The 21,934-nt window shown below is 35.1% G+C and overlaps 4 protein-coding genes and 1 long non-coding RNA gene across 11 annotated transcripts; 2 read left to right on the top strand and 3 right to left on the bottom strand.

Moving 5' to 3' along the window:
- LOC104761824 (dymeclin) lies at positions 5-4,745 on the bottom strand. Of its 3 annotated transcripts, XM_019243264.1 has the most exons (19): positions 4,549-4,745; positions 4,258-4,466; positions 3,876-4,115; positions 3,698-3,761; positions 3,476-3,605; positions 3,242-3,383; positions 2,837-3,082; positions 2,675-2,762; positions 2,456-2,558; positions 2,145-2,273; positions 1,950-2,063; positions 1,505-1,623; positions 1,315-1,405; positions 1,116-1,208; positions 943-1,032; positions 685-804; positions 486-577; positions 320-377; positions 5-97 (listed from the first exon to the last, which is right to left on the bottom strand). In XM_019243264.1, exons 2-19 carry the CDS (start codon positions 4,445-4,447, stop codon positions 5-7), a joined length of 2,202 nt encoding a protein of 733 aa, XP_019098809.1. In that variant the 5' UTR covers positions 4,448-4,466; positions 4,549-4,745. The 3 variants fall into 3 exon arrangements, with proteins under 3 accessions (XP_019098809.1, XP_019098808.1, XP_019098810.1); XM_019243263.1 differs by having other exon boundaries at positions 4,258-4,745; XM_019243265.1 differs by lacking the exon at positions 5-97 and having other exon boundaries at positions 227-377; positions 4,565-4,745.
- Positions 5,296-7,758, top strand: LOC104761807 (STI1-like protein). Its single transcript, XM_010484937.1, has 8 exons — positions 5,296-5,615; positions 6,030-6,123; positions 6,245-6,295; positions 6,383-6,556; positions 6,691-6,870; positions 6,958-7,077; positions 7,180-7,313; positions 7,467-7,758. Exons 1-8 carry the CDS (start codon positions 5,446-5,448, stop codon positions 7,540-7,542), a joined length of 999 nt encoding a protein of 332 aa, XP_010483239.1. The 5' UTR covers positions 5,296-5,445; the 3' UTR covers positions 7,543-7,758.
- On the bottom strand, positions 7,662-9,548 carry LOC104761814 (probable indole-3-pyruvate monooxygenase YUCCA9). Its single transcript, XM_010484948.1, has one exon. It carries the CDS (start codon positions 9,421-9,423, stop codon positions 8,158-8,160), a length of 1,266 nt encoding a protein of 421 aa, XP_010483250.1. The 5' UTR covers positions 9,424-9,548; the 3' UTR covers positions 7,662-8,157.
- LOC104761783 (asparagine synthetase [glutamine-hydrolyzing] 2-like) lies at positions 12,619-15,220 on the top strand. 5 transcript variants are annotated; one of them, XR_763323.2, is made up of 8 exons: positions 12,619-12,802; positions 12,924-13,013; positions 13,169-13,274; positions 13,407-13,669; positions 14,004-14,268; positions 14,535-14,673; positions 14,775-14,870; positions 15,009-15,220. XR_763323.2 is itself a non-coding variant. In XM_019243261.1 (8 exons), exons 5-8 carry the CDS (start codon positions 14,144-14,146, stop codon positions 15,045-15,047), a joined length of 399 nt encoding a protein of 132 aa, XP_019098806.1. In that variant the 5' UTR covers positions 12,620-12,802; positions 12,924-13,053; positions 13,169-13,274; positions 13,495-13,669; positions 14,004-14,143; the 3' UTR covers positions 15,048-15,220. The 5 variants fall into 5 exon arrangements, 2 of the variants coding, with proteins under 2 accessions (XP_019098806.1, XP_019098807.1); XR_763322.2 differs by having other exon boundaries at positions 12,924-13,053; XR_763321.2 differs by having other exon boundaries at positions 12,924-13,083.
- On the bottom strand, positions 17,111-19,890 carry LOC104761776. The gene is made up of 8 exons (XR_002037006.1): positions 19,454-19,890; positions 19,254-19,363; positions 19,046-19,174; positions 18,765-18,953; positions 18,583-18,669; positions 18,298-18,484; positions 18,084-18,188; positions 17,111-17,204 (listed from the first exon to the last, which is right to left on the bottom strand). It is a non-coding gene; the product is annotated as an uncharacterized LOC104761776 (long non-coding RNA).

Here is a 21,934-nt window from a genome sequence, read left to right as displayed (position 1 = left end):
ATACTTATGGATCGAAGACGATTCTCCGTTCGTTCAACTCTTGCACCTTCTCTTCTTTCCCTTCCAATACCTCTCCTCTTCCGTCTTCTATCTCTTTCTGCAGATATATATATATATATATATATATATATATATATTTCGTTGGAAGGTCAATTCAAGTGCCAATTCAATAACTTGTACGGAACGATTCAATCCGAGCAATGTATATGTTATGCATACAATGTTCTTTTTTTTTTCAAATCTCAGATTGTTTGTTTGGGTTTGTGTATGATTCTATGTTCAGTCGAAGCCTAACTGTTGGATGGAATTAGGTACTTACTTCAACCGGCTGTGGCACTGGGAATAAGTTGATGGCCTCCGGATTAAAACTGTATCCGCTGCAAACAAAAAAGAAAAGTGAGAGAGGAATGCGATCGGTGTTCGGTGTTCTTTGTGATGACAAGTAGAGAGGAAACAGATAGGTTTGTTTATATTGAATTAGTTACCCTCGGGAAACAGCTAGCTGCCAAACGTATGGAATAAAGAACTCCTCTGGGTGGCTCTCTTGTTCATATGAGAAGTGAAGTTGAGTAAACATCTGCGGTGACAGAGCAATATGGAAGAAAGATAAGATCTTTGTGAATTATAGCCAAAGTCAAACGATCAAAATGTTTCATATAATAGATAAATGTAGAAGTTGCTTACCTTCATGCCTTCACCTCGCCAAGACCGACAATTGTTGATTATAAATTGAAGAACTTTCTGCACTGACCATTCTCGATCTGATCTTTGAGAGTCCATGCGGCTATTGAAAAAGTCTAAGACCTAAATAGAAAATGACAATCAGTTAGCAAAAGAGAAACAAGTAGATCAATAAGAAACTCTTTTTTTCTTTGGATTTCTAAGAATATAAGAGGAAATCAAAGCTACAAAGATCAAACGAGTAAAGCCTATGGAGTGTACTGTGTATATATTTTCGACTAGCTCATGGAACCGTGGATGATTCTTGAAAGGTAGGAACACTTCTTGCCGGTGCATAATTGCGTAGACAATCTGCAGAAACCAGAATCAGAGCAGGACAAATTTGGAAAAGATTTATGTTATACATGTTGCGGAGAAAAATAACAATGTGTTACCTCCGGATTCCTCGGCAATGCGTACGTCAAAATTGCATTTAATATATCTAGGACAAGTCTCAGGAAATCAGTAAAGATCTGCAACTCTGCTGTCTGCAATTTGCAAGATACATGTAAAAAAGTGTACCAGAAATAAAAAAATAGCAATGATCTTCTAGAATATATGATATATTGTGTGCTTGAACTAACTATGTCATACCAGATCTTCTGAAACGCCATCATCCTCTCCTGACAAGTTTATTTTGATACTTTGCAACTTTTCACCTGTCAAGTCCGATAACTTGTTATACCTGTGTTAAAAAAATTAATGTTCAGTTACATGGTAATTGTAATGACCATGATAGAGAATATATGCAATGTCATAAAAGGACGAGGAATTAATTGCGTACTTTCGAGAAAGCATGTAGAAAAGGCTGACAAGCCTCTGTGAGGCATATGCACTTAAATGATGGGCATGAGGTGCCATGTTAGCCAAGGTAGCAAGGCAAGTAGTCTGCAGATACACATCCTGTAACATCCCAAGAAACTGAATTTGTCACAAATTTTCATTCCATTATAGACCACAATCCTGTTTTCCCAAATAGATGGTCTTTTATATATAAGAATGTGGTAATAGTATAATACCACCAAGCCTAAATGGAAAGATATTTATATCTCAAGTGACCAATGTCTGATACATCTCCAAATAAGTTGCAGTTTCCAATATCTTTTAAGAATTTGATATCTGTATACGATTTAACTTGACGTCACTCTTATAAAGCTACCCAAACTGCTAAACTAAGATGATTATATCTGAAAAATAATTCATTGCTAAGATGCGATCTAAAGCCATACCCGAAGTTTGGAAAGGTTATGCTGCACTGTTCTTATGAGGATAATGACCATTAAGGAACCAAGAGACGTCTGATGAAGGAGATGCTCCTTGTACCATGGAACGCTAGGCAATATCTATTAAAATGAAACACAATCAGAAAAAATATCAAAGTTGAGAAATATTATTGCAATCCTACAATTTGAAACAGCACGTACCATCTTGTGAATACTTGAATTGAAAGATGAATCCTGACTAAGTATGAGAAGTACAATTAACATCATGTATATTTGATTGGATGATGTTCTCCTCGAAGAGTTATACAGCGTTTCCAGAATGGGTATCAACTGTCAAAATATACATATTTTAAACAATAGATCATTGGTAAGAAACCATAAGGGCTTCAGCTCAACAAATAAACAGTCTACTGTTAATAAAACTGAAGAAACGATTGCTTTTGAGGAAAAATGGAACAAACGAAATGAAACAGACACATGGAACTTATTGAGTGGCAGTTTATGAATCATACCATAGTATCCATATCAGTTCGCACCAACACATACTCCTTAAAGTCGGAATTCCCTTGCAACAATGAGTAAAGGAGCAAGACAGCTCCCTCATCAGCCAAACACCTACATTGCCAGATTGTGTTATTACACAGTAGCAGTGAACTAAGAATTTGATACAGAATACATCTCTCACAAAACAAGTTACTGCAGAAAAAAAAGGTCAAGAAAATAGAACTTACATGCCAAGAGTATCAAATAGCGAAGCAAATGGTATCCGAACATGTGGACCAGTAGGGTGAGCATTTCCCTCAACATCTGAGCGGTCAACTGCAATCAGAGTAATAATTTAGACATACACATCAGATTTGCCCTACTCAGAAAGATGATGGGAAAATTCTCACATTCAACATCTATAGCGTTTGCTAGAGCCTTGCTAAAAGTATTGCCGGAGATAAATACATGGACTTTAGAAACTGGATCCGAAGTAGCACTGTCATCACTTTTATCGGTCATAGACTCATCACTCATGATAGACTTGTGGTAGTTGATGAGGATAAGTAAAACATGAAGGCTGCACTCCGCTAGTGGATTTTTTGACCCGCCACTGTTATTTACAAGATAGTTCAAAGGCAAGAGCACAAAAGTTGCTGCATATATAAATAAATAAAAAAGTTCTCATGAATACATGGAATGTTTCACGAAGCTAAATAGGAAAACATATGCAACGAAAAGGCAATACAAAAAGGTCAATATGGACAAGTTAGTACGATAATACATTATATATGAAGTAATACACGAACACCTACCAGCGGCAGAACCAACTCTTTCCAAAATGCCTTGCTGATCTCCATCAGAATACAAATAGGATTTTGCATTTGGAGGAGTACGGTGTCGGGAAATATAATTAAGTAGCAATCTTCTGACCGCCAGACAAACTAGAGACTTTTCCTGAAATTTTTCGAGGCATAGGAACGGGTGTAAATTGATGAAGGGAAAAATCTATGAGAAAGATAAAAGAAACACTAAATGAAATATGTTACCTGAGCCATGGCTGCATCAATAAATGGGTTCGCATCTCTTGGTCTAGGTGAGGGTCCGGAGAGAAGCTGTGTCGACATTGTAACAAGCATGAAGTTCAGAAGTTCCTGATGTAGAACATACGAGTTGGGACTTGCCAAATAAATGATGAAAATCAGGAGAATGGAAAATTGAATACAGAAGCTTTTTAGGATAACGAAGATACAGAATAAAGCATGGCATACCTCACTTCAGTTGAACCAATGAAGCTCAGCACACTATGCATGACAAAATTGTGGATGTCTTGATCTGCCATTAATACACAGTCTTAATAAAGCCAGCTTAACATTACCTTAACGCTAGAAATAACTTAAGAACTAGTAGAGAGAGAGAGAGAGAGAGAGAGAGAGAGAGAGTCACTACCCATTACAAAGCCATGTGGAACCGGCTCACTTTCGTCAAGAGAAAGATGCAACTCCTCGAGACTATCGCTTTTACCATTTTCAATCAAATGCTTTAAAAAGACGGATGAAATATAGGTTGCATTAACAGCTTTCTTATAGATAGAAGACTGAGCATCAGAATCTTGAAGAAGCTCTTGCAAACACCAAGACAGATGAATCAATAGTTTTGAAAGGTGCCTCGTGTAGCCATTGCTTTGTGCTGAAACAAAATTCGGAATTTAAAAAAAAAAAAAAAAAACATCATCAAGCTTCAATTTCCACTAGGTCGTCATTAACATTCAATTTCATTTGCTCATAGTGAATTCGACAACAGCAAAATTCGCATGAGAATGATGACTAACCGAAAAGTTCACAGGCTTGTTGAACCCGATCAGTAGGCCACCGAGAACTCAGCGGAAGCTCAAGGAGCTTGTTCCAGAAATCAGACGCCAATGGAAACGATTTCTCACCTACAAAAGTAGCAATGGGGTACTCCGACACCGAAACATCATCACCACCGGAGTTTCGCGGCGTTGAAGGCGCACCTCCCATGTTGTCCTCCTCCTCCTCCCTAAACCAAACTCGCCGAGTCAACAAAGCAGGGATCTAAAATTAGAACGAGTCAGTTTCAAAATTAAGATCAACAGAATTACAAAGTAAGAGACGGACAATGCAAAGATCTTTGCTCTGAAAATTTCTCGTCTGGATCTAAATCTGAGATGAATTGAAGATTCAAACTGAAAACGATATGCTTCGATACTAAGAAGGGTTTAGAGCTAATAAGAGAGAGAGAGAGAGAGAAGGACGCGTTTATTTATTTTTACTAATTATTTTATTTTCATACAGTAATCTAGTTTTAACATAAGATAGTTTGGCGAGTAAAATGCTACAATTTATGTGTACATATATTTTGGTAGTTGCATGATTTCCCATCAACAATTTATATTATCTTACAAAAATTATGAAAAGTACAGGCTACTGTGCTACCAAATTAAGTCCCACCAAATTCTCATTAATAATGAATCAAATACTTTACAGGCTTCATACGTTTTCTCTTCTTTTTTCTTTTTTTTTTTTTCTTCAAGAGCTTTATATATATTTTTGATAATTATTCCGGTCAAAACAAAATTAATTATAGGGGGTTTAATATAAAGAAAAACACAATCAATTTAAAATTGGGAATTAAATAAAAATCGTAGTGTACACGGCAAAGAGAAAAAAGAGAGAGCAAAACAAAACAAAATGGGTTTGGGATAAATCAAACGAAAAGAGTCAAAATTAATGATGATTAGCGTTTACCGTCTTTGAACCGTCGGTCGTCGGTGGAGTTGAATGTAGGCCTAATCGTTTATTTATTTATTTACATATTTCAGGCCCATTTACTTTTACTAGAGAACCTGTTCAACAATTAGAAGAGATATACAATTAGTTTTAGAATAGAGAAAATAGAAATCCCAGAAGAGAGGAAGAAGAGAAGTGTATAAACCCTAAAATAGAAAAGCAGAAACAGAAGCAATCCTCTCACTTCCGATACTTTTTACGAAAATTTGATGGCGGAGAGAGTGGTGGAATCAGGCAAGGCAACTAATGGTGGAGGAGAAGCGGAGAAATCTCTCAAGGACAAAGGCAACGAGTTCTTCAAAGCTGGCAACTACCTTAAAGCTGCTGCTCTCTATACCCAAGCCATCAAGCTCGATCCTTCTAACGCTACTCTTTACAGGTTTCTCTTTTTGGGTTTACCTTTCTTCTTCTTCTTCTTCTACGGTTTACGACTCCTTTTGGGGTTCGATCAAAATGATACCTTTACGACATTCCTGTTCCAAAATCTTTCGAATTTGATTGTTGAGGTTTCTTTCAATTTCACCTGATTTGTCAGAAGATCTGGTTTTGTTCTCTTCTCATATATGTTTTAGACCTGAATGAAAATGAGATTTGCTTAGTTGGAATAACATTTTGGCTTTTAACATCAATTGATGTCTCCTTAATTTTGTGATTTAGAATACTAAATTGTTTAGGTTTTTCGTTTTTTTTTTTTTTTTTTTTTCGGTTCTGTGAATTGGAACATTGATGTTGTTGAGTCAATGTGAATAGACTTCTTAGTGTAATACTAAAGCTTTTCTTTTCTCCGTTGCAGTAACCGAGCTGCTGCATTTTTGAGTCTAGTTAAACTTAGCAAAGCCTTAGCTGATGCTGACACTACCATCAAACTCAACCCTCAGTGGGAGAAGGTACAATCATAACATGAGCATTTTTGTTTTTTTCTTCTTCTTTTTCGGTTCCATCATCTACAACGTATAAAGTATCTGTATCTTTATGTGAACAATGACTTTTCTGATATATCTTCTTCAGGGGTACTTCAGGAAAGGTTGTGTGCTTGAAGCCATGGAAAAATACGAAGATGTAAAGTTCTTATATATTTGGTTTTATCTAAATTTTTGTCACGAAGCTGTAGTACCATGGTAGTTAAAGTTGTGATGATTGTTTCAGGCTTTGGCTGCATTTGAAATGGCTCTGCAGTACAACCCAAAGAGCACAGAAGTTTCTAGAAAGATCAAGAGGCTCGGTCAGTTGCAGAAGGACAAACAGAGAGCTCAAGAACTCGAGACTCTGAGATCTAATGTCGACATGGCCAAGCATCTTGAAAGTTTTAAATCTGAAATGGTTAGTCCTGTTTTTTTTCTTTATCCAAGTGTAATTCCAGTGAATCAGTATAAGCCTTTCTCGATGCGTATAGTTTATTCTTCCAGCTCAGATTCTGAAATTAATTTTGTCTCCATATGAATGAATACTTGCAGTCTGATACCTATGGAACTGAAGACTGTATGATAGAGATGTTTTCTTTTATTGTTGAGACAATGGAAACAGCAGTGAAGTCGTGGCACGAGACATCTAAGGTCGATACTAGAGTCTATTTCCTTCTTGACAAAGAGAAAACACAAACCGATAAGTACGCACCAGCTGTCAACATCGATAAGGTATTAAGGGCATGACCCAACTTGAGACCTTAAGAGCAATCTCTCTTTCTTTTTTTTTTGATAAAACAATTTGTTTTCCTACTTCAGGCTTTTCAGTCACCTGATACGCACAGTAACTGCTTTACGTATCTGAGGCAATACGCAGAAGAGTCATTTTCCAAGGCTGCTTGCTTAGTAACACCAAAGAGTAGTATATCCTACCCACAGGTGAATCACATCTGTCTTTTGTTTTTTCGCTTGCTAAAACTAAAAGAGTCTATCTTTCTGGTTTGTATATATGGAGACTAATGGTTAAACGGTATTTCACAGGTATGGAAAGGTCAAGGCTCAAGGAAATGGAAACTTGGACAAAATGATGGAATCTTTGTTCAGTTTGAATCTCCATCTGTTCGAAAAGTTTGGTTCATCCCTAGCTCGAATGAAAAGGGCCAAACTTTGTGCAGGTTCTTTCTCTGACACTTAATCTTCTTGGTTTTACAATGGGCTTTAAGAATTTGATGAAGTACCCTTGACTTCACACAAGTTGTTGTATTTTCTTGGTGTATCAAAGATTCAAAGTTTTGTATCTAACTCAAGAGTTGGAGTTTTGATTTCAGGGAACCGCAAGCTCTGGATATCGGTGCACATGAGATTCTCCCTCGCATTTTCAAGGAGAAATCGAAAAGCTCGTAGGTTATTGTTTTGTTGCGGTGTGGTTCTCTATATCAAGATTTTGATGAAGACTGAAAGAAAAAAGAGTTCTTGTGAGTGTGCTGCTACTGAGAAAATCCACCTTTTTGTTGTTTCTCTTATTCGGAAGAAAAATGATTAGAAAAAAAAAAAAAAAAAAAAAAGCCTTTGAACTTTTGAATTAAACTTTTGAGGTCAAAGTAGACGTCTTAAAACGGACCGAGCTGCCATCTTCAACATCCTCCCATTCGCAATCCACGAAGTTGGGCCTCCGTTCTCTGGGCTAATTTATAATGAGCTGAGCCTGTTAACGAGTGTATTTGTTGTTTCAAACTTTCAATGCCAGATGAAGAAAATTAATTTAGAGATGATAATTGCTGCAAAGAGTATTATAAAAAAACTAAACTTATTCCGAAAAAGAAAAAAAGAAAAAAAGAAAAGAGAGCCACGTCATCCTAATTTTACAAAACGCCCATACAGGTGTGTAATAAAAAAAACACTGTCAGGGACTTCAGGAGAGGGAGGGCCTTTTCTTCACTCTTTGTATTTTTGTTTTTTACAAATTAAATAAAGTATAATATATTTCCTTTTTTGGTTAATGCATCCCTAACTTGAGGCTTAAGCAACTGAGATGCATCTTCGGTGACCCACATTTCTTCTCATCTTCTGTCGTTTGGTCTCTTCTCTCCACACATTTCCAATGTCTTGAGCGATGTTAACGGCGTCAGCTGATGCTCCTGCCAATCTTTTCCTCGTGAATCCGGCCGCGTACAATCCCGATTTCCCTTTCCAAGCGTTTGGAAACGGCGATTTCGGAAACCCATTTTTCGAAAAGAACTCACTTTCTTGAAGCCAAGAAGGGACGTTGCTGCGATAACCGGTGGCGAGAACCACTGCGTCGATATCTAGCCTCTGACCATCTACGAGCTCCACGTTGTGACGCGAGAACCGTTTGATTGCGGGTACGATTTCTACGTCCCCGGATTTGATCTTCTCCAGAGCACCGATGTCGAGAACCGGCGTCTTCCCTGTCATGCTTTTGAGCTCCATTGGGCCTATATCGGGCCTTTTGAGCCCATACTTTGATAAGCTCCCTAGAACCAGCCACGATAAGATGAGCAGAAGCTTGTCTACAAGCCATAGAGGTAGCCACTTCATCATCATCACTGAGATTCCAAATGTTGATTTCCCCATAATCTCCCTCGGTAGCACATGAACCGAGCTTCGGACGACCATGGAAGTAATAGCATTGTGGTTAGCAAGATCAAGAGAGACTTCCATGCCGGAGTTCCCACATCCGACGACAAGAACTCTCTTCCCTCTAAATTTCTCGCCGGACTTATACTCACATGCATGAATCACTTCTCCGTCAAACTCCGTCTTGAGACCATTAATCTCCGGGACAACACGTTCAGCGTTTTCTCCCGTCGCCACCACCAACCACCGGCAAATATACTCCATCTCCGCTCCCGCCGAGGTTGTCTTAACACGCCAAAGCCCGCTGGTTTCATCAAACCGAGCAGACTCGACGCTTTTATTGAACTCCGGTTTAATCTCGAACCGGTTTGCGTATGACTCAAGGTAATCGATGAACTGTCGTTTCGTTGGGTATTCAGGGTAGTTATCCGGGAAGGGCATTTTTGGTAATTGGCAGAACTTTTTGGGTAAGTGAAGCTTGAGCCTATCGTAGGTTCGTTTTTGCCAAAGTGAAGCTATGCAATCTGATCTCTCGACCACGACGAATGGGACTCCTTGATCACGAAGACAGGCTGCTGTTGCTAAACTGGACGGACCGGCTCCGACTATAACCGGACCGTTGACCCAAATACACCGCCGGTCTGAGAAATATTCTTCACTTGCCATGAGCCTAAACATATTCTCCATTGTATGTTTTGGGGTTGTTAAGTTGAACGTTTTTGTGTGTGTGTGTTTTTGTTGTATGAGGAATGAGATGTATTGGTTTAGATTTGGAGTGAGAAGAGATGTGTGTGTATATATACTAGTTTGAGTTGTGACGAGACTACATGTGATTTGCTGCGCGTTCTTTGGATTTTATTATTTTTAATTAGTGTGAATAATTTCTATGCAATATTTTAGCTAGGACCTAACTTTTGTCATATGCTTTTGCTTAAAATGCGAAATAATTTAACATTACTTATGTTTATATGATATAGAAAATATAAATATTCGATTCTTTTTTTGCAAAGTTTGTTGTGCGACTTTTGATTAATTAGAGTATATCTCACAATAACCCTTAACCATATGCTGTATTTTTTAATATATTTTATGTTTGTGATGATAGAAGTAATGACTTCGCAATCTGATTAATGGTTTTAACTCTGATTCCCATGGATTTTCGTAACAACATTTACTTGATATTTAGTGATGTGAATGGGTAATAAATTGGAGAGTACTGGACCAAAAGATAATGAATGATAGATATATACATAGACATCATCCCAAAATTGATCGTATGGTCGTCCAATCCATGAGCTTTTAGTATGATCATACTTAAACGCAAATTGAGTAGAGATGGTCTTGATAGTACCTACGTACGTGTGATATTGATAGGTTTTATACATATATATGCTTTACAAAGACATACGGTATTCGTAATATTGTTTGCAATAGTAACTTAAGCCGTGCTTAAAAATTTAAACTAGCATTTAAAATGTTGCATGACACTGTTTATTGTGTTTTTCTATTTATTTTAAAAAGCAAAAAATAAAGCTTTTCTGCTCAATTTTTGGTTTGTTTTGTTTTTTGCCAACTATCTCCACTTAATTTAAAAAACTAAGCCCACTGGTTAGATTATGACTAAAACTATACAATCATTAAATTATCTCCAAGTCAATTCAATCATTGGTCATATAAGTCCACGTGGCACGTCACGCTGACAAATACAGAACCACGTGGAGAAGATGATGATGAGTCAAGAGAGCGGGTCCAGAGTTTTGGCCCCACCCTTTATATATAATATATATATATATTTATTTATTTATTCTAAAACCTTCTAGGCAGACTACCTAACCACATCAAATCAATTTGCAACTTTCTTAAGTTTAGTATTTTTGAGACTAACCCTTTTCTGTATTTTACAGTTTCTTTTTTTGTTTTTTTGTCCTTTTAGGTAATTCAAATTTTGAAGTTTTATATTGCTTTCTTTTGCATAATAATATTTTTCTCCAAAGGAATAATTGGAAGGTAGTTTGATAACATACTCCTCTAGTGGATGTCTATAAAACAACTACAGTATAAAAAGACTTTAGTGGATGTTAATAATGAAAAACATTTAACACCACTTCCGTTTAGGAGTAATACACTCAATTAGTTGAAGATTTTCATTGGAGAAAATGAATCAAAAAAGTTGGCACTCATTTCACTAAATGCATTGATGGTAATATGGTATAACAACTTAGCATTTATAATATTAACTTGTGTATCATAAAACGTACCTAGGTTCTAGAAAGTCGTATAATTCCTGAAAATTCGTGATACATATAATATATTGGGGGAAGTACAAGTATATATATGCATGCATGCATGGATGTAATCCACTAACTTTAAAATTAGCAAAAAAAGATGAATAAAATATTCATAGGGAAATGACATATACATGTGCACTAATCGGTATTCCCATTAGGTAAATACTACTAGTAGTTTTACTTAATTCTTATAGATATTTATATTTGTTTCCATATTTTATACTTTTAGCACTACTGAATTCAAAACCATAAACATTCAAATATCTCTATAATTACATAACTCATAATTAAATGCATAATAAAAAGCGGTATCATATCCAGATTTTAAAGATTTAGATCGAAAAGTAATATCTATCTTTACACGATTTGGCTGTAGTAGAGCTGTATGCCTATATACATATTGTTCTTCTATATGTCGTATTGCAAGAATTTATACGTTTCTCCTTGTACGTATAAATTCTTCGAATTATTTGTGAGTATCAAAAATAAAGGTTTCATATATATATATATATATATATATATATATATATATTATTGTCATCTATTATAAAATTGTTTGATTATTTGCATAACTATTAGTTTGGAAGCTAGCGAAGTTCGAGCATACGTAAATTATTATAAAATGGAAGTAGACGTAAAATTGTAAAATCGAAATAGTGGGGAATTTAACTAAATCAATATATGCCGACATTGTTTTCCCCACAGCTTTAGTATATGTTTAGACTTAAAATATTTAGTACTTTATTAGAGAACTTTTAAGGAATTTTGTCTGTATTTATTTTAGTGTATGCTGAGACATTAGTATTGTACATTACTATAAATATTGAAAGGGTTCAGACTTAAGAGAAAAGCCAGTGAAACTGGGCTAATGAATATTTATGTTGTAATAAGTTATGATTGCAAAGGTCATTATCTAGAATGCATATATTCTGTGTATAATGTTGCTAATAATTATGAGTGTAAATGTGTAATTTATCATCAAGATTTGAGGTTGGTGGTACGTCAGCAATAATTTTATGTAAAGTCTGTATATAATGTTAATATAATTTATTTTAAAAGAGAGAAAGCGTCCTATAATAGTGTCTTTGTATATTGATTATTATTATTCTCAAGTTTTCGGTTAGGTTCAGTGATCGTCTCTCTAAAAAGGGTCCCTCGTAGATACTCATACTCCAAAAGCCTTTCGTATTGATCTTTGTGAAAACTTTAATTTATTTTCTATCATTTGTTATATATATATTCATTTGTATATTAAACCTATCTAATAGTATAATTGTATAATCATGGTGGATTTTATCAATTTTGCAACAAGGACATATATATTCTCTCACATGGCTCCTACCCAAAAGCTGCTCCGAGTGTATATTAAATACGATATTATTAAATTAGAAATCTCATCATTCTAAGAGTTGAGACATAGGAACACTACAAGAAACTTGCACATTGATAGCACCAGAGGATAGCTCTTTTCGCGTAACTGCTATTAAAGAAAGTAGGTTGGATTGTAATACCATAGGATAACACTAAAAAAATGCTAAGCCAAAATTTTAGTAAGCGGGAATTTTTAGAGCCTATATTTTGGTGTGAGCGCTAAAGACTTTGCCAAAAAAACACAGTTACTCTCAGACTTTTCCTTCAAAAAATTTTGGAGACACAGGAAGAAAAAAAGCTTTCACCAAAAAAAAAAAAAACTCTCGACAAATGTTTTCTTCTCTCTCAGATCCTCCACACCATGCCCTCGACTCCTTCTTCCGTCGTCGTAATCTTCCGTCGTTAAGGTACCACTATTCCTCACGTCTTCTCTTTTCTTCTTCTACAACCTTTTCCGTCAATTTCGGCGATTTCTTTCGGTGAAACCAATAACCTTCCTCGTCAATTTCTGGTGAATGCTTGAGACAGATCCGGCCAGCTCCAGCCATTTCCCAGCTTGATGTCTGGACGCTGGTCCTTATTGCAGACCTTGGCGTCATCTTCGATGGTTGGATGCAGGTGGCTTTAAAAGGGGATCTAGGGCTTTTTATAGATTTTGGTTAAATTCTCGAACCTTACAATATATATGGTTTGCCTTACAGCCCTTACAAGTTTTGTGTATACAGTTTTTGATTCCGGCTAACCCTATATTGATTTCGCATCTGAAACTGCAGATACTGCCACTGCTTCATCTTCTCAGGTTTTTGGAATTTGCCTTTGATTTTTCTCTTAAACTATGGCAACGGGATGCGAAATGGTTATATCTGAAACCATGAGAGGGTATAATTCCATTTCCCCTCCTCGGTTCTTAAACATACTGCTAGTGTCTCTAAAAGCACAGTATTGTTGTAGCCGGATTATGAACATAGGGGCTAGTGTCACTACAATATGATTTGCTTTTTGTCCTTGTAGTTATCATTGCCGTTCTCGGAGTTTATCAGATTCTGCAAGCAGCATATAAGAAGTATAGAGAATGATTCATGTGTTAATGCTATGGCAGATTCCTATAGTGAGGACCATATACCTGGACAAATATACCTAGCACAGGTTATGATGATATCTAGTTTTCGTCTTTGTGCTTTTGGTGTATGTAGAGCCCGACAACAAGAGGTTGAAAATGTGGATATTTTCCAGAGTTAACTAAAACGCAGCTCAAGCGGCGTTGACTATTGCAAGTAAGTTTCTCTTTTTATTATTGGGTTTAGATGAGTTGTTTCTAGGAATTTTTGTCTCAGATATTGATGTAATGATGTAGAGGATATACATAACTCTGTATTGGTCTCTTAGATTGATTTAGTACTTTGTTAGCTGAAGAGAATATATGTGCCAGATTCGAAAGTCAGTCTCACTCTTTATCTGGTAGCGACATTGATAAAATCTCTAGAGAAACCGAAGGAAAGCTCTCTAGATTTTGTATAAGAAAGACAGATTCTTTTATTACGAGTAGAAGTGTTTACACTTTCGAGCCAAGTAACTAATAAGCAAAGTAAACTTCCTTATGTTACTCAGGAAGTGATCTCCAAAGTCCAAGCATTGTGGGAAAATTTTGAAGTGACTTTGAGTTTGAAAGGTTTGATAAAGTATGAAACAGGTTAGACTGCTAAGAAGATATGATGATTTGCGGAAATCAATGGCAGTGATCACTGATCATGCCAAGCTTCTCGTCAAGTTTTGATTCTTTTGACTGTAACACAATGTGTGGGATTCTCGCTGTTCTTGGTTGCATCGACAGCACTCAAGCTAAACGTTCTCGTATCATTGAACTCTCTCGCAGGTACTCTCTCTCAATCTTCCCCTGTTTCATTCAATCAATCACCCATCAACTTCTTCTCGTAATCTATAAATGCTGCGCATTGTTACTGAATAATCGATTATGAATGAATTGGAATAAAGTTCTCAACTTTTTTTATGGATGGAATAGAATGTGTTTGCTTAATCGATTGATCAGTCACTGTTTGATTTGGCTGCCAAAAAAAAGATTTGATCTTTGTGGAGAAGACCCGAATTGATTGTTTGGATTGATTACTTCTGTTTGTGTAGGTTGAGGCATAGAGGTCCTGATTGGAGTGGACTCCATTGTCATGAAGATTGTTATCTTGCTCATGGGCGTTTAGCCATCATTGACCCAACTTATGGAGAACAACCGCTCTATAACGAAGACAAGACCATCGTTGTCACGGTACTTGAAACTATGTCAATCATGTGTGAACAAATGTCAAATTTTAGACCTTTGTCAATTGTATCATCTGAATAGTAAATCAAATGTGCTCACGATGTCAGGTCAATGGAGAGATATACAACCACAAGGTTTTGCATGAAAAGCTCAAGTCTCATCAATTCCACACTGGTAGCGACTGTGAAGTGATTGCACACCTTGTAAGTATCTGTAATTGAGAAAAGACTGAATTGTTGCTTATGGATTACTATCTGTTGTACCTTTTTGCTTATTGCCAGTTAGTGAAAATGAAAATGTAACTGAGCATCTCTATTGTTGCATTTTGGTCTGTCTTGCAGTACGAAGAACATAAAGAATACGTCTTTTTCATACATTGAAAGTGAACTAGTGGCTGTTCATTAGATTGTTTCGCAAAGTGAGCAGCTAAGAAAGGCTTGGATGGGTTACATGAGTTTGTCTCTGTTCTTTGTAATGTTAGCTTTATTTTGTTTAAGACTTGGTGGCACTTATGTAAGACTTATTTTGGTTAATGTAATATTAAGGTTATGTATGTTGTTTCTTTCATGAAACAGAAATTTAATTAAATAAATTTTGAAAAAAAAAATACCATGACATATAAACTAGCACTAATTTTGTGTCACAATAAAATATATTATAGCTATAGTAGAATTTTCTACCATAGCGTGTAAAATGACTTATAACATTATCTTAAAAAATTAAAAAAACATGATAACAAAGCATTTGGTTACTGCTATGGTAGAAGACTCTACCATAACATACTTATATGCCGCTATCATATGTGTGGTATCTATGATAACAGTGGCCTAACATAGCATTTGTGAAAAAGCTATCAATGACGTATTATAGCATTTCTCTAATGCTATCAATGTAGATATTTGTTGTAGTGGAAAGATTACTGGTTTAGTTCTGAAATGGTTTTCTAGAACAATTTTATTCCATGATTTAATTAATGATATATATTGATGTAGGAATGTTAGGGTAATGCATGATTGCATGTGACGCGATGATCTATCATAAATTTTTCCTTAACCACTGTTCGGATTCCTCAACTAGAAAGTCAAACTTGTTTCTTACATAGTATATGAAATTAGTATGTATAATGTATGTATATATACATGTATCTACACGTATATACATGTATGTGTCAGAGATTAAGATAATGATCAAACAGTCTAATTTGAGCAAATTGTTGCATTTTTTTTTACCAAGTTGGTAGTTTATAAATTTTCATATTACGAAGTTATATTCACTTTTCTTATCATGTTATTGTATAAATATAAAGACAACATTATATCTGAATTGTTTTGGTTTTGACCTTTGTATCTTGATATTTAACTAAACTTGTTAATAATAATAACAAAATTAAATAAATGGTTTTAATATATCTAAGGCAATATAAGTAATAATTTAACCTTTTTTATAGTTCATAACTTCATATATGGACTGAGAATATATAAACATGTCGATCAATTATAGCCTAAATCATTATAAATATTGATAATATAGTTGGCGAGTGAATATCATAATCTTTGGGAACGTGGCAAAATATTTGATTAAAGGTGCTTAGTTTGACTAATTTTTGATTTAGTGAATTAACTAATACTATTGTCTTAAGCATTACTTAATGAATTTGGTTGTCAACTGTTAGTTAATTAACTAAGCACTTCACCAAGAAAATCAGCCACAGAAATTTATTACAAGGGATTTTAAGAGAAGCAGAAAACACATGAGGCCACATGAAATTCCGGTTTTTTGTAAAAATAAATAAATACAAGAACAACTATATATAGCCTATAGCATATAGTATATACTATTGTATTAATAAATTTGAATGATGAGCCGTTAAGTATGGTTAGTGTTGTAACCGTCCCGTCAAACTTAAGAATATTAAACTGAATGGGTCAGTCAAAGTAGATAGAGTTCATAAATTTTCTAACATGCAAAAATATCACACATTGTTCTTAAATAAATATGTATAGTTCATTAATTCTATATATATGTATATATGGGTACGTTAATCGATCACTACAAGATAAACGGCTTTTAACGACGTTTTATATTGATGATAACGTCGGTTACTAAATGACGCAAAAGTATTGACGTCGGTTTTAACAACGTCCGACGCAAATTATATTGGCTTCCGTTGATCAACTGACGTTCATACGTCAATATAATTGCATCGGTTCTAATGAGTTTTACGACGGTTTTAATTTTTGATGCAAGAGTCAAAAGCTCATACTTTGTATCACTTCTATAACCGACGCACATCCATCTTACTTTTTCTTATTATTTTTGACTTTTTGTTTTATTCGTAAAATAAAATTTAAACTACCCAAAATTCTGAAAAGATCACTAATATATAATTTAAAAAAATCAATTAATCAAATAAAATATGTTTTACAACGAATAGAACTGAAAATTTTAAAACTAATGTAAAAAGTCAACATATGAGTTACATCACTAATAATCTCCATTGGAGAGCTGCAACTTTGTGTTTGTTCAAACTTTTTCACCTGCAACAAGAAAATGAGTATTATGGGAGGTTTAAAAATCAACATAGACATTCAAAAATATTCGTGAATGAAAGAAGGGAGAGAGACAATAAAGACATAATACTTATAAAACATATTCGTTCTGATGGATTTCATCCCACCTCCAACACCTCAAACATATTCGTTCTCATCGATGTAGTATAACACCAGTTCATACTACTATAGAAGTTTAATTTTTTAAATCTTTTTCCATGATGGGAACACAACACAAAGCTCAGGAACACAACACAAAGCTCTAACTTTCTAGATGAAATATCGAATTGCTTACAAGTTAAAGAAGACTCCAGAGAAAGAAAAAAGAAACGCACATTCATTGTATTGATCGTCAAGTCTAGTGAATCATTTTTTCTTTTCTTTATCTCACTCGACAAGTAATCAACCATTTAATTATACGATACAAATCAACAGTATTATAACTTTAAAAGTCCTTTTGGTGCTCGGCGGTGGCCCACAAAAGTCAGAATGGGTCGAATAATATAGGCTACAAATAAACAGGTCAATATTTAGGCCCATTTATGAGTAAATGACATTAAAGTGATAATCCAATTTTGTTTTTGTACCCATAAATGTATTATTGGACCAGTTAAGGGCAAGCCGTCTACATTTTAATCGGTTATATGATGTGCTGTTAGATGGTACTTATAAATTTAAAATACTAATAATGTAATTTGGTCCCTACGGTTCCGAAATAAAAGGATAGTGTTCTTTTAAAATTTTTTCTTTTTCTGTTTCAGTACAAGTAATATAACGAACAAGATTCTTTTGGTTGGGTGAGGGATAAATAAACTTAGGAACAGAACAAAATAGAGAAAAGCAGAGAGGATTTTTTAGATAACTTACAGAAAAGATATGACCATTGTTGATGCCGTTGTTGTTATTGTTGTTGTTGTTGTTGTTGTTAGGACATCCCTAATGATGAGAAGAAAGTGAGAAATATATCTCCATCTACAAAAGCAACAACAAGGAAACCATAAAATCCTCAGTCTCAATTATGGATTGAAAATTTGAAAGCGGTTAACACAACATGCTCTTCTGCATTTGCTGTATTTCCCACCTGGAATCAAAATCATCAATGGTATCAAGAAAAATTCGGTCAAGAGTCGAACTGAAAGGTCACAACAAATATTAACAATTCAGAGAATAAAATGTTTTGGTGTGGCAGCAATAGTTTTTGCTGCTCATAAGTCATAACCCTTATAGGGCTCTTTGGTTCAGTAAGGTGAGGCTCCCCAATCATTGTACTGCGTGCGTGTGATGAAAACATAAGCATATCAGATAGCATGAAATCAAGTTTTATGCATACATACAACTTTTGTGGGGGTGAGAAGAAACTCTATACCTGCTTTAGACACTTCCGTTGAAGCTATTGAAGATGTCTCTGCATGCTGCTGGTTAGCCCTTGCCATTGTTTTTGAAAATGTAATTCCTGCAACAGTAAGAAAATGACATTCTTGTAGATTCATAAAGCTATGAGTATGTTCTAAAGTGATGATATATAACCTCTGATGGATGGTATCTAACCTTAAATGCTTGCAGATATGTTGTGCATCAAATAATACAACGCATTGGCAGACTAGCTATGTTTCTTCTAGCAGTTTGCTCTGCTGCTTCCTTAAGGTTCATCGACTTATCCCTCCCTGAGAAAAATGCAGTGGTGGTTTGAGGAAAAAATATTCTCCTTGTTTTCTATCTGCTCAGACGTCGCATCCCCTATTGAATGAACAAGAAGAAAGAGCATTAAAATGGCCTCTCATAATCTCACGTAACTACAATCCCATCTCACAAAGAAAGATATATAGAACCTGGCATCTGCAGTTTTGTTGCTGACCTCTGCATCTTGGAAATTGTTGCGAGACATCAGTAGGACTGACTCGTTCTTTCCAGAGGCTGGCGTTGTGAAGAAAGAGTTTTAGCTAATTGGTTATAATATCCTGCAATAATCAAAATGATATTAAAATTTGACCTTACACAATAGTGATGATGAACCAGTATTAATGACTGAAACAAAACCTTGACCGGTTTCTCTTCTTCTTCTTCTTCTTCGTCTTCTTCGTTGAAGTTGCATAGATGGTCGTCTCTGTATGCTGGGTAGCCCTTGCCATTGTTTGAAGATGAAATTCCTGCAACAGCAAAAAAAAAAAAAAAAACACAATGAGTTCCTAAGTAAGTGGTTGATGATAATCTTTGAAATTGCAGCAGATGTGGTGTACTTGTTTGTGATGCAGGCAGGCAAAGCTGGAGCTCCCAAAATGAAATCTCCATCAAAATTTAACACAACGTATTGGTTGAGGGATAAATAATAAACTTAGAAACAGAACAAATTCAAATAACGAAAAGCAGAGAGGGTTTTGAGTGATAACTTACAGATCATCAAGAAGAGGATTTTGACCATCGTTTTCTCAAGTACAAATAATAAACCTTACTAGATGCATTAACAAGAACATGATTTGACCATATATAGTTGAGTTTAAAAGGCATCATCATCTGTAATATATATCACTGTAATAATGAGAAGCATCAACAAGAAAACCATAAAACATATCAGTCTCCACTTATGGATGAGGAACTGAAGCACACTTACTGAGTGATTGTGTTGATGATTGAAACAAAACATTGAGCGGTCTGATCCTTCTTCATCCTTCAAACCATCTCCCTGATCTGCGCATATACATATAGATTTAGAAGAACCATATTAAGTTTCAAGTCTGACTGAATTAAACAACAACAAACCTATATGAAAACCATAAAAAAATCCTAAGCAAAGCCCCAGAGTCTGAATAAGTGTTGATATAGTCCTGTCCACAATCCTAGGACAGCGTCCAATAGGCTGGCTTCATTGACTATTAGAAAACAGAGAATGAAAAAGATTATTATTGGTTGAGTAAACTTGAAACAGAACAAAATAAAGAATGGCAGAAAGGATTTTGAGATTACTTACAGAGCAAGAAGAGGTTTTTGTTGCATCGGATGAAAGAATTTTCTTCTGACTCATTTATGAATGGCGAATGATCATTCGAAGTGGACAAGGAAGACTTCATTCTGTTACACTGTAAGCACGCCGCCCAAGTTTTTGTTTTTGTTATGAAACTTCACTCATTCTTCAAAGCATCTCTCCGGGATCTGCACATAAAGAATTAGAAGAGGAACCATCGTAACGTTAATGTGTAATTCTACAGAAAGAGCCAAAGTGAAAAAAAACCCTAGAATTTTTAAACATTTACTTGGTCGATCAAATCAGACGAATCGCCATGGAAATTAAAACCAACAACGTCGTCCTCTGATCCTCAGTTGCGCCATATATCCTGCTAATTCATAACCGATTCTGAGAGTTACAAGACAAGAGAAGATACGGTGATCGTATGTTTTATCAATGAAAAATCTAAAAGGAAACTTTTTACCTTACATGATGGTGAAGAGGGAGGATTTTATCATTGCTGTCGTTGTTTAGTTGTTTGGGTCATCATAAACCCTAATTTTGTTCTGAATTCTTCATTATTCAAAAGTCATCAACGAGAGAGAGAGAGAAAGAGAGAATGAGTTAATACGCAATTAGAACGCTCTCTCTAAAACTTATTTCTCATTGCTTTTTTCTATTTGGTGAAGAGAAGACTGACGAGTCTGTATTGATTTCTCAAGGACATGCTGAGACTATTTATAAACACAGGTGTTTAGGTTAGTCCCTAGAAAAAGGAAATTACTTTTTGTATTTTTTTTTTGTATTAAAAAATAAAAAATCGTATACGTTATAAAACAAAAAAAAAAGGAAATATATTAGGTTTTGTTTCGAATCTTTAAACAACAACATCGACGGTTAGTGTCAGTGATGATGTCATCTGTCTGGGAGGAGTCAACGCCAGAAACCTCTTTCTGACCAGAGGGTTTTAATTTGATTTGGCACTTGAGAAAACCTTGTTAACTAAAAATATTTATGTTAATTAATTCTTAATTACGCAAACAATTCTTAAAAGTTTAGTGTCAAAACTCAAAAGTATCATCAAGTAAAGTGTTAATAACGCAACAGAAACAAGGAAAACTAGTAACAAATCACTAATCAGGTACTATTGGAAGATGATTCTTTCACAAAGAGATATATTATCTTTTGAGGGGTCAAATAAACTTTCCAGCAACAGAAGAACCTCTCAGGAAGTGAATCGACCATCACGAGTAAGAGTTGGGTCCATTGTTGTCCCAACTCCTATTACACCTCCAGGAACTGCAAAGCTCACCCTGCTCCGCTTAGAGTGAATTAAATTATACGAGAGTAAAATGGATTGCATTTTGAGTCTTTGGTAAAAATACCAGGTCGAATTGACGCCCGTAATGATGTCATAATTGCAAAAGTTGTCAAGAAGAATAACCCATTTGATATCTAGTATCTGTCTGATATGAGACGCTTATCTTGAAAACGTTTATCTTGAAAACGTTTAGATAATAATTACGAAATATATATAACCAAACGGATGTTGATTTGTTTGACTTTTTAGATACAAAGACAATAAAATTTTAATACTACTACTTGATAGCCTATTAGATATGTGATTGCGTACGATATTACGCTAGTAACGAATTTTTATTCTTTAGCAAATCTATCCATTCACTGACGTGACCCCAAAATCAGTGTTCCGATTAATGTGTTCGTCGGTTTTAATCATATAATAATAATACTAATCTTCTTCTTTTTTTTTTTTTTT

The sequence above is a fragment of the Camelina sativa genome, chromosome 3, assembly GCF_000633955.1.
Source record: "Camelina sativa cultivar DH55 chromosome 3, Cs, whole genome shotgun sequence".
Taxonomy (NCBI): Eukaryota; Viridiplantae; Streptophyta; class Magnoliopsida; order Brassicales; family Brassicaceae; genus Camelina; species Camelina sativa.
The sequence above is the reverse complement of the archived record's forward strand: the minus strand, read 5'-3'. Positions and strand labels throughout refer to the sequence as shown.

Excerpts from the sequence above, each read along its gene's own strand:
- LOC104761814 (XM_010484948.1), bottom strand. The coding sequence starts at position 9,423 with ATGGAGAATATGTTTAGGCTCATGGCAAGTGAAGAATATTTCTCAGAC.
- LOC104761807 (XM_010484937.1), top strand. The coding sequence starts at position 5,446 with ATGGCGGAGAGAGTGGTGGAATCAGGCAAGGCAACTAATGGTGGAGGA. Across the intron at positions 6,557-6,690 it reads AAAGTTTTAAATCTGAAATG|TCTGATACCTATGGAACTGA; the intron begins GTTAGTCCTGTT and ends GAATACTTGCAG. Across the intron at positions 7,314-7,466 it reads AAGGGCCAAACTTTGTGCAG|GGAACCGCAAGCTCTGGATA; the intron begins GTTCTTTCTCTG and ends TTTTGATTTCAG.
- LOC104761824 (XM_019243263.1), bottom strand. The coding sequence starts at position 4,447 with ATGGGAGGTGCGCCTTCAACGCCGCGAAACTCCGGTGGTGATGATGTT. Across the intron at positions 3,384-3,475 it reads TTGATGCAGCCATGGCTCAG|GAAAAGTCTCTAGTTTGTCT; the intron begins GTAACATATTTC and ends GAAAAATTTCAG. Across the intron at positions 578-684 it reads GGCGAGGTGAAGGCATGAAG|ATGTTTACTCAACTTCACTT; the intron begins GTAAGCAACTTC and ends CTGTCACCGCAG.
- LOC104761783 (XM_019243261.1), top strand. The coding sequence starts at position 14,144 with ATGCCAAGCTTCTCGTCAAGTTTTGATTCTTTTGACTGTAACACAATG. Across the intron at positions 14,269-14,534 it reads ATCATTGAACTCTCTCGCAG|GTTGAGGCATAGAGGTCCTG; the intron begins GTACTCTCTCTC and ends CTGTTTGTGTAG. Across the intron at positions 14,674-14,774 it reads ACAAGACCATCGTTGTCACG|GTCAATGGAGAGATATACAA; the intron begins GTACTTGAAACT and ends TCACGATGTCAG.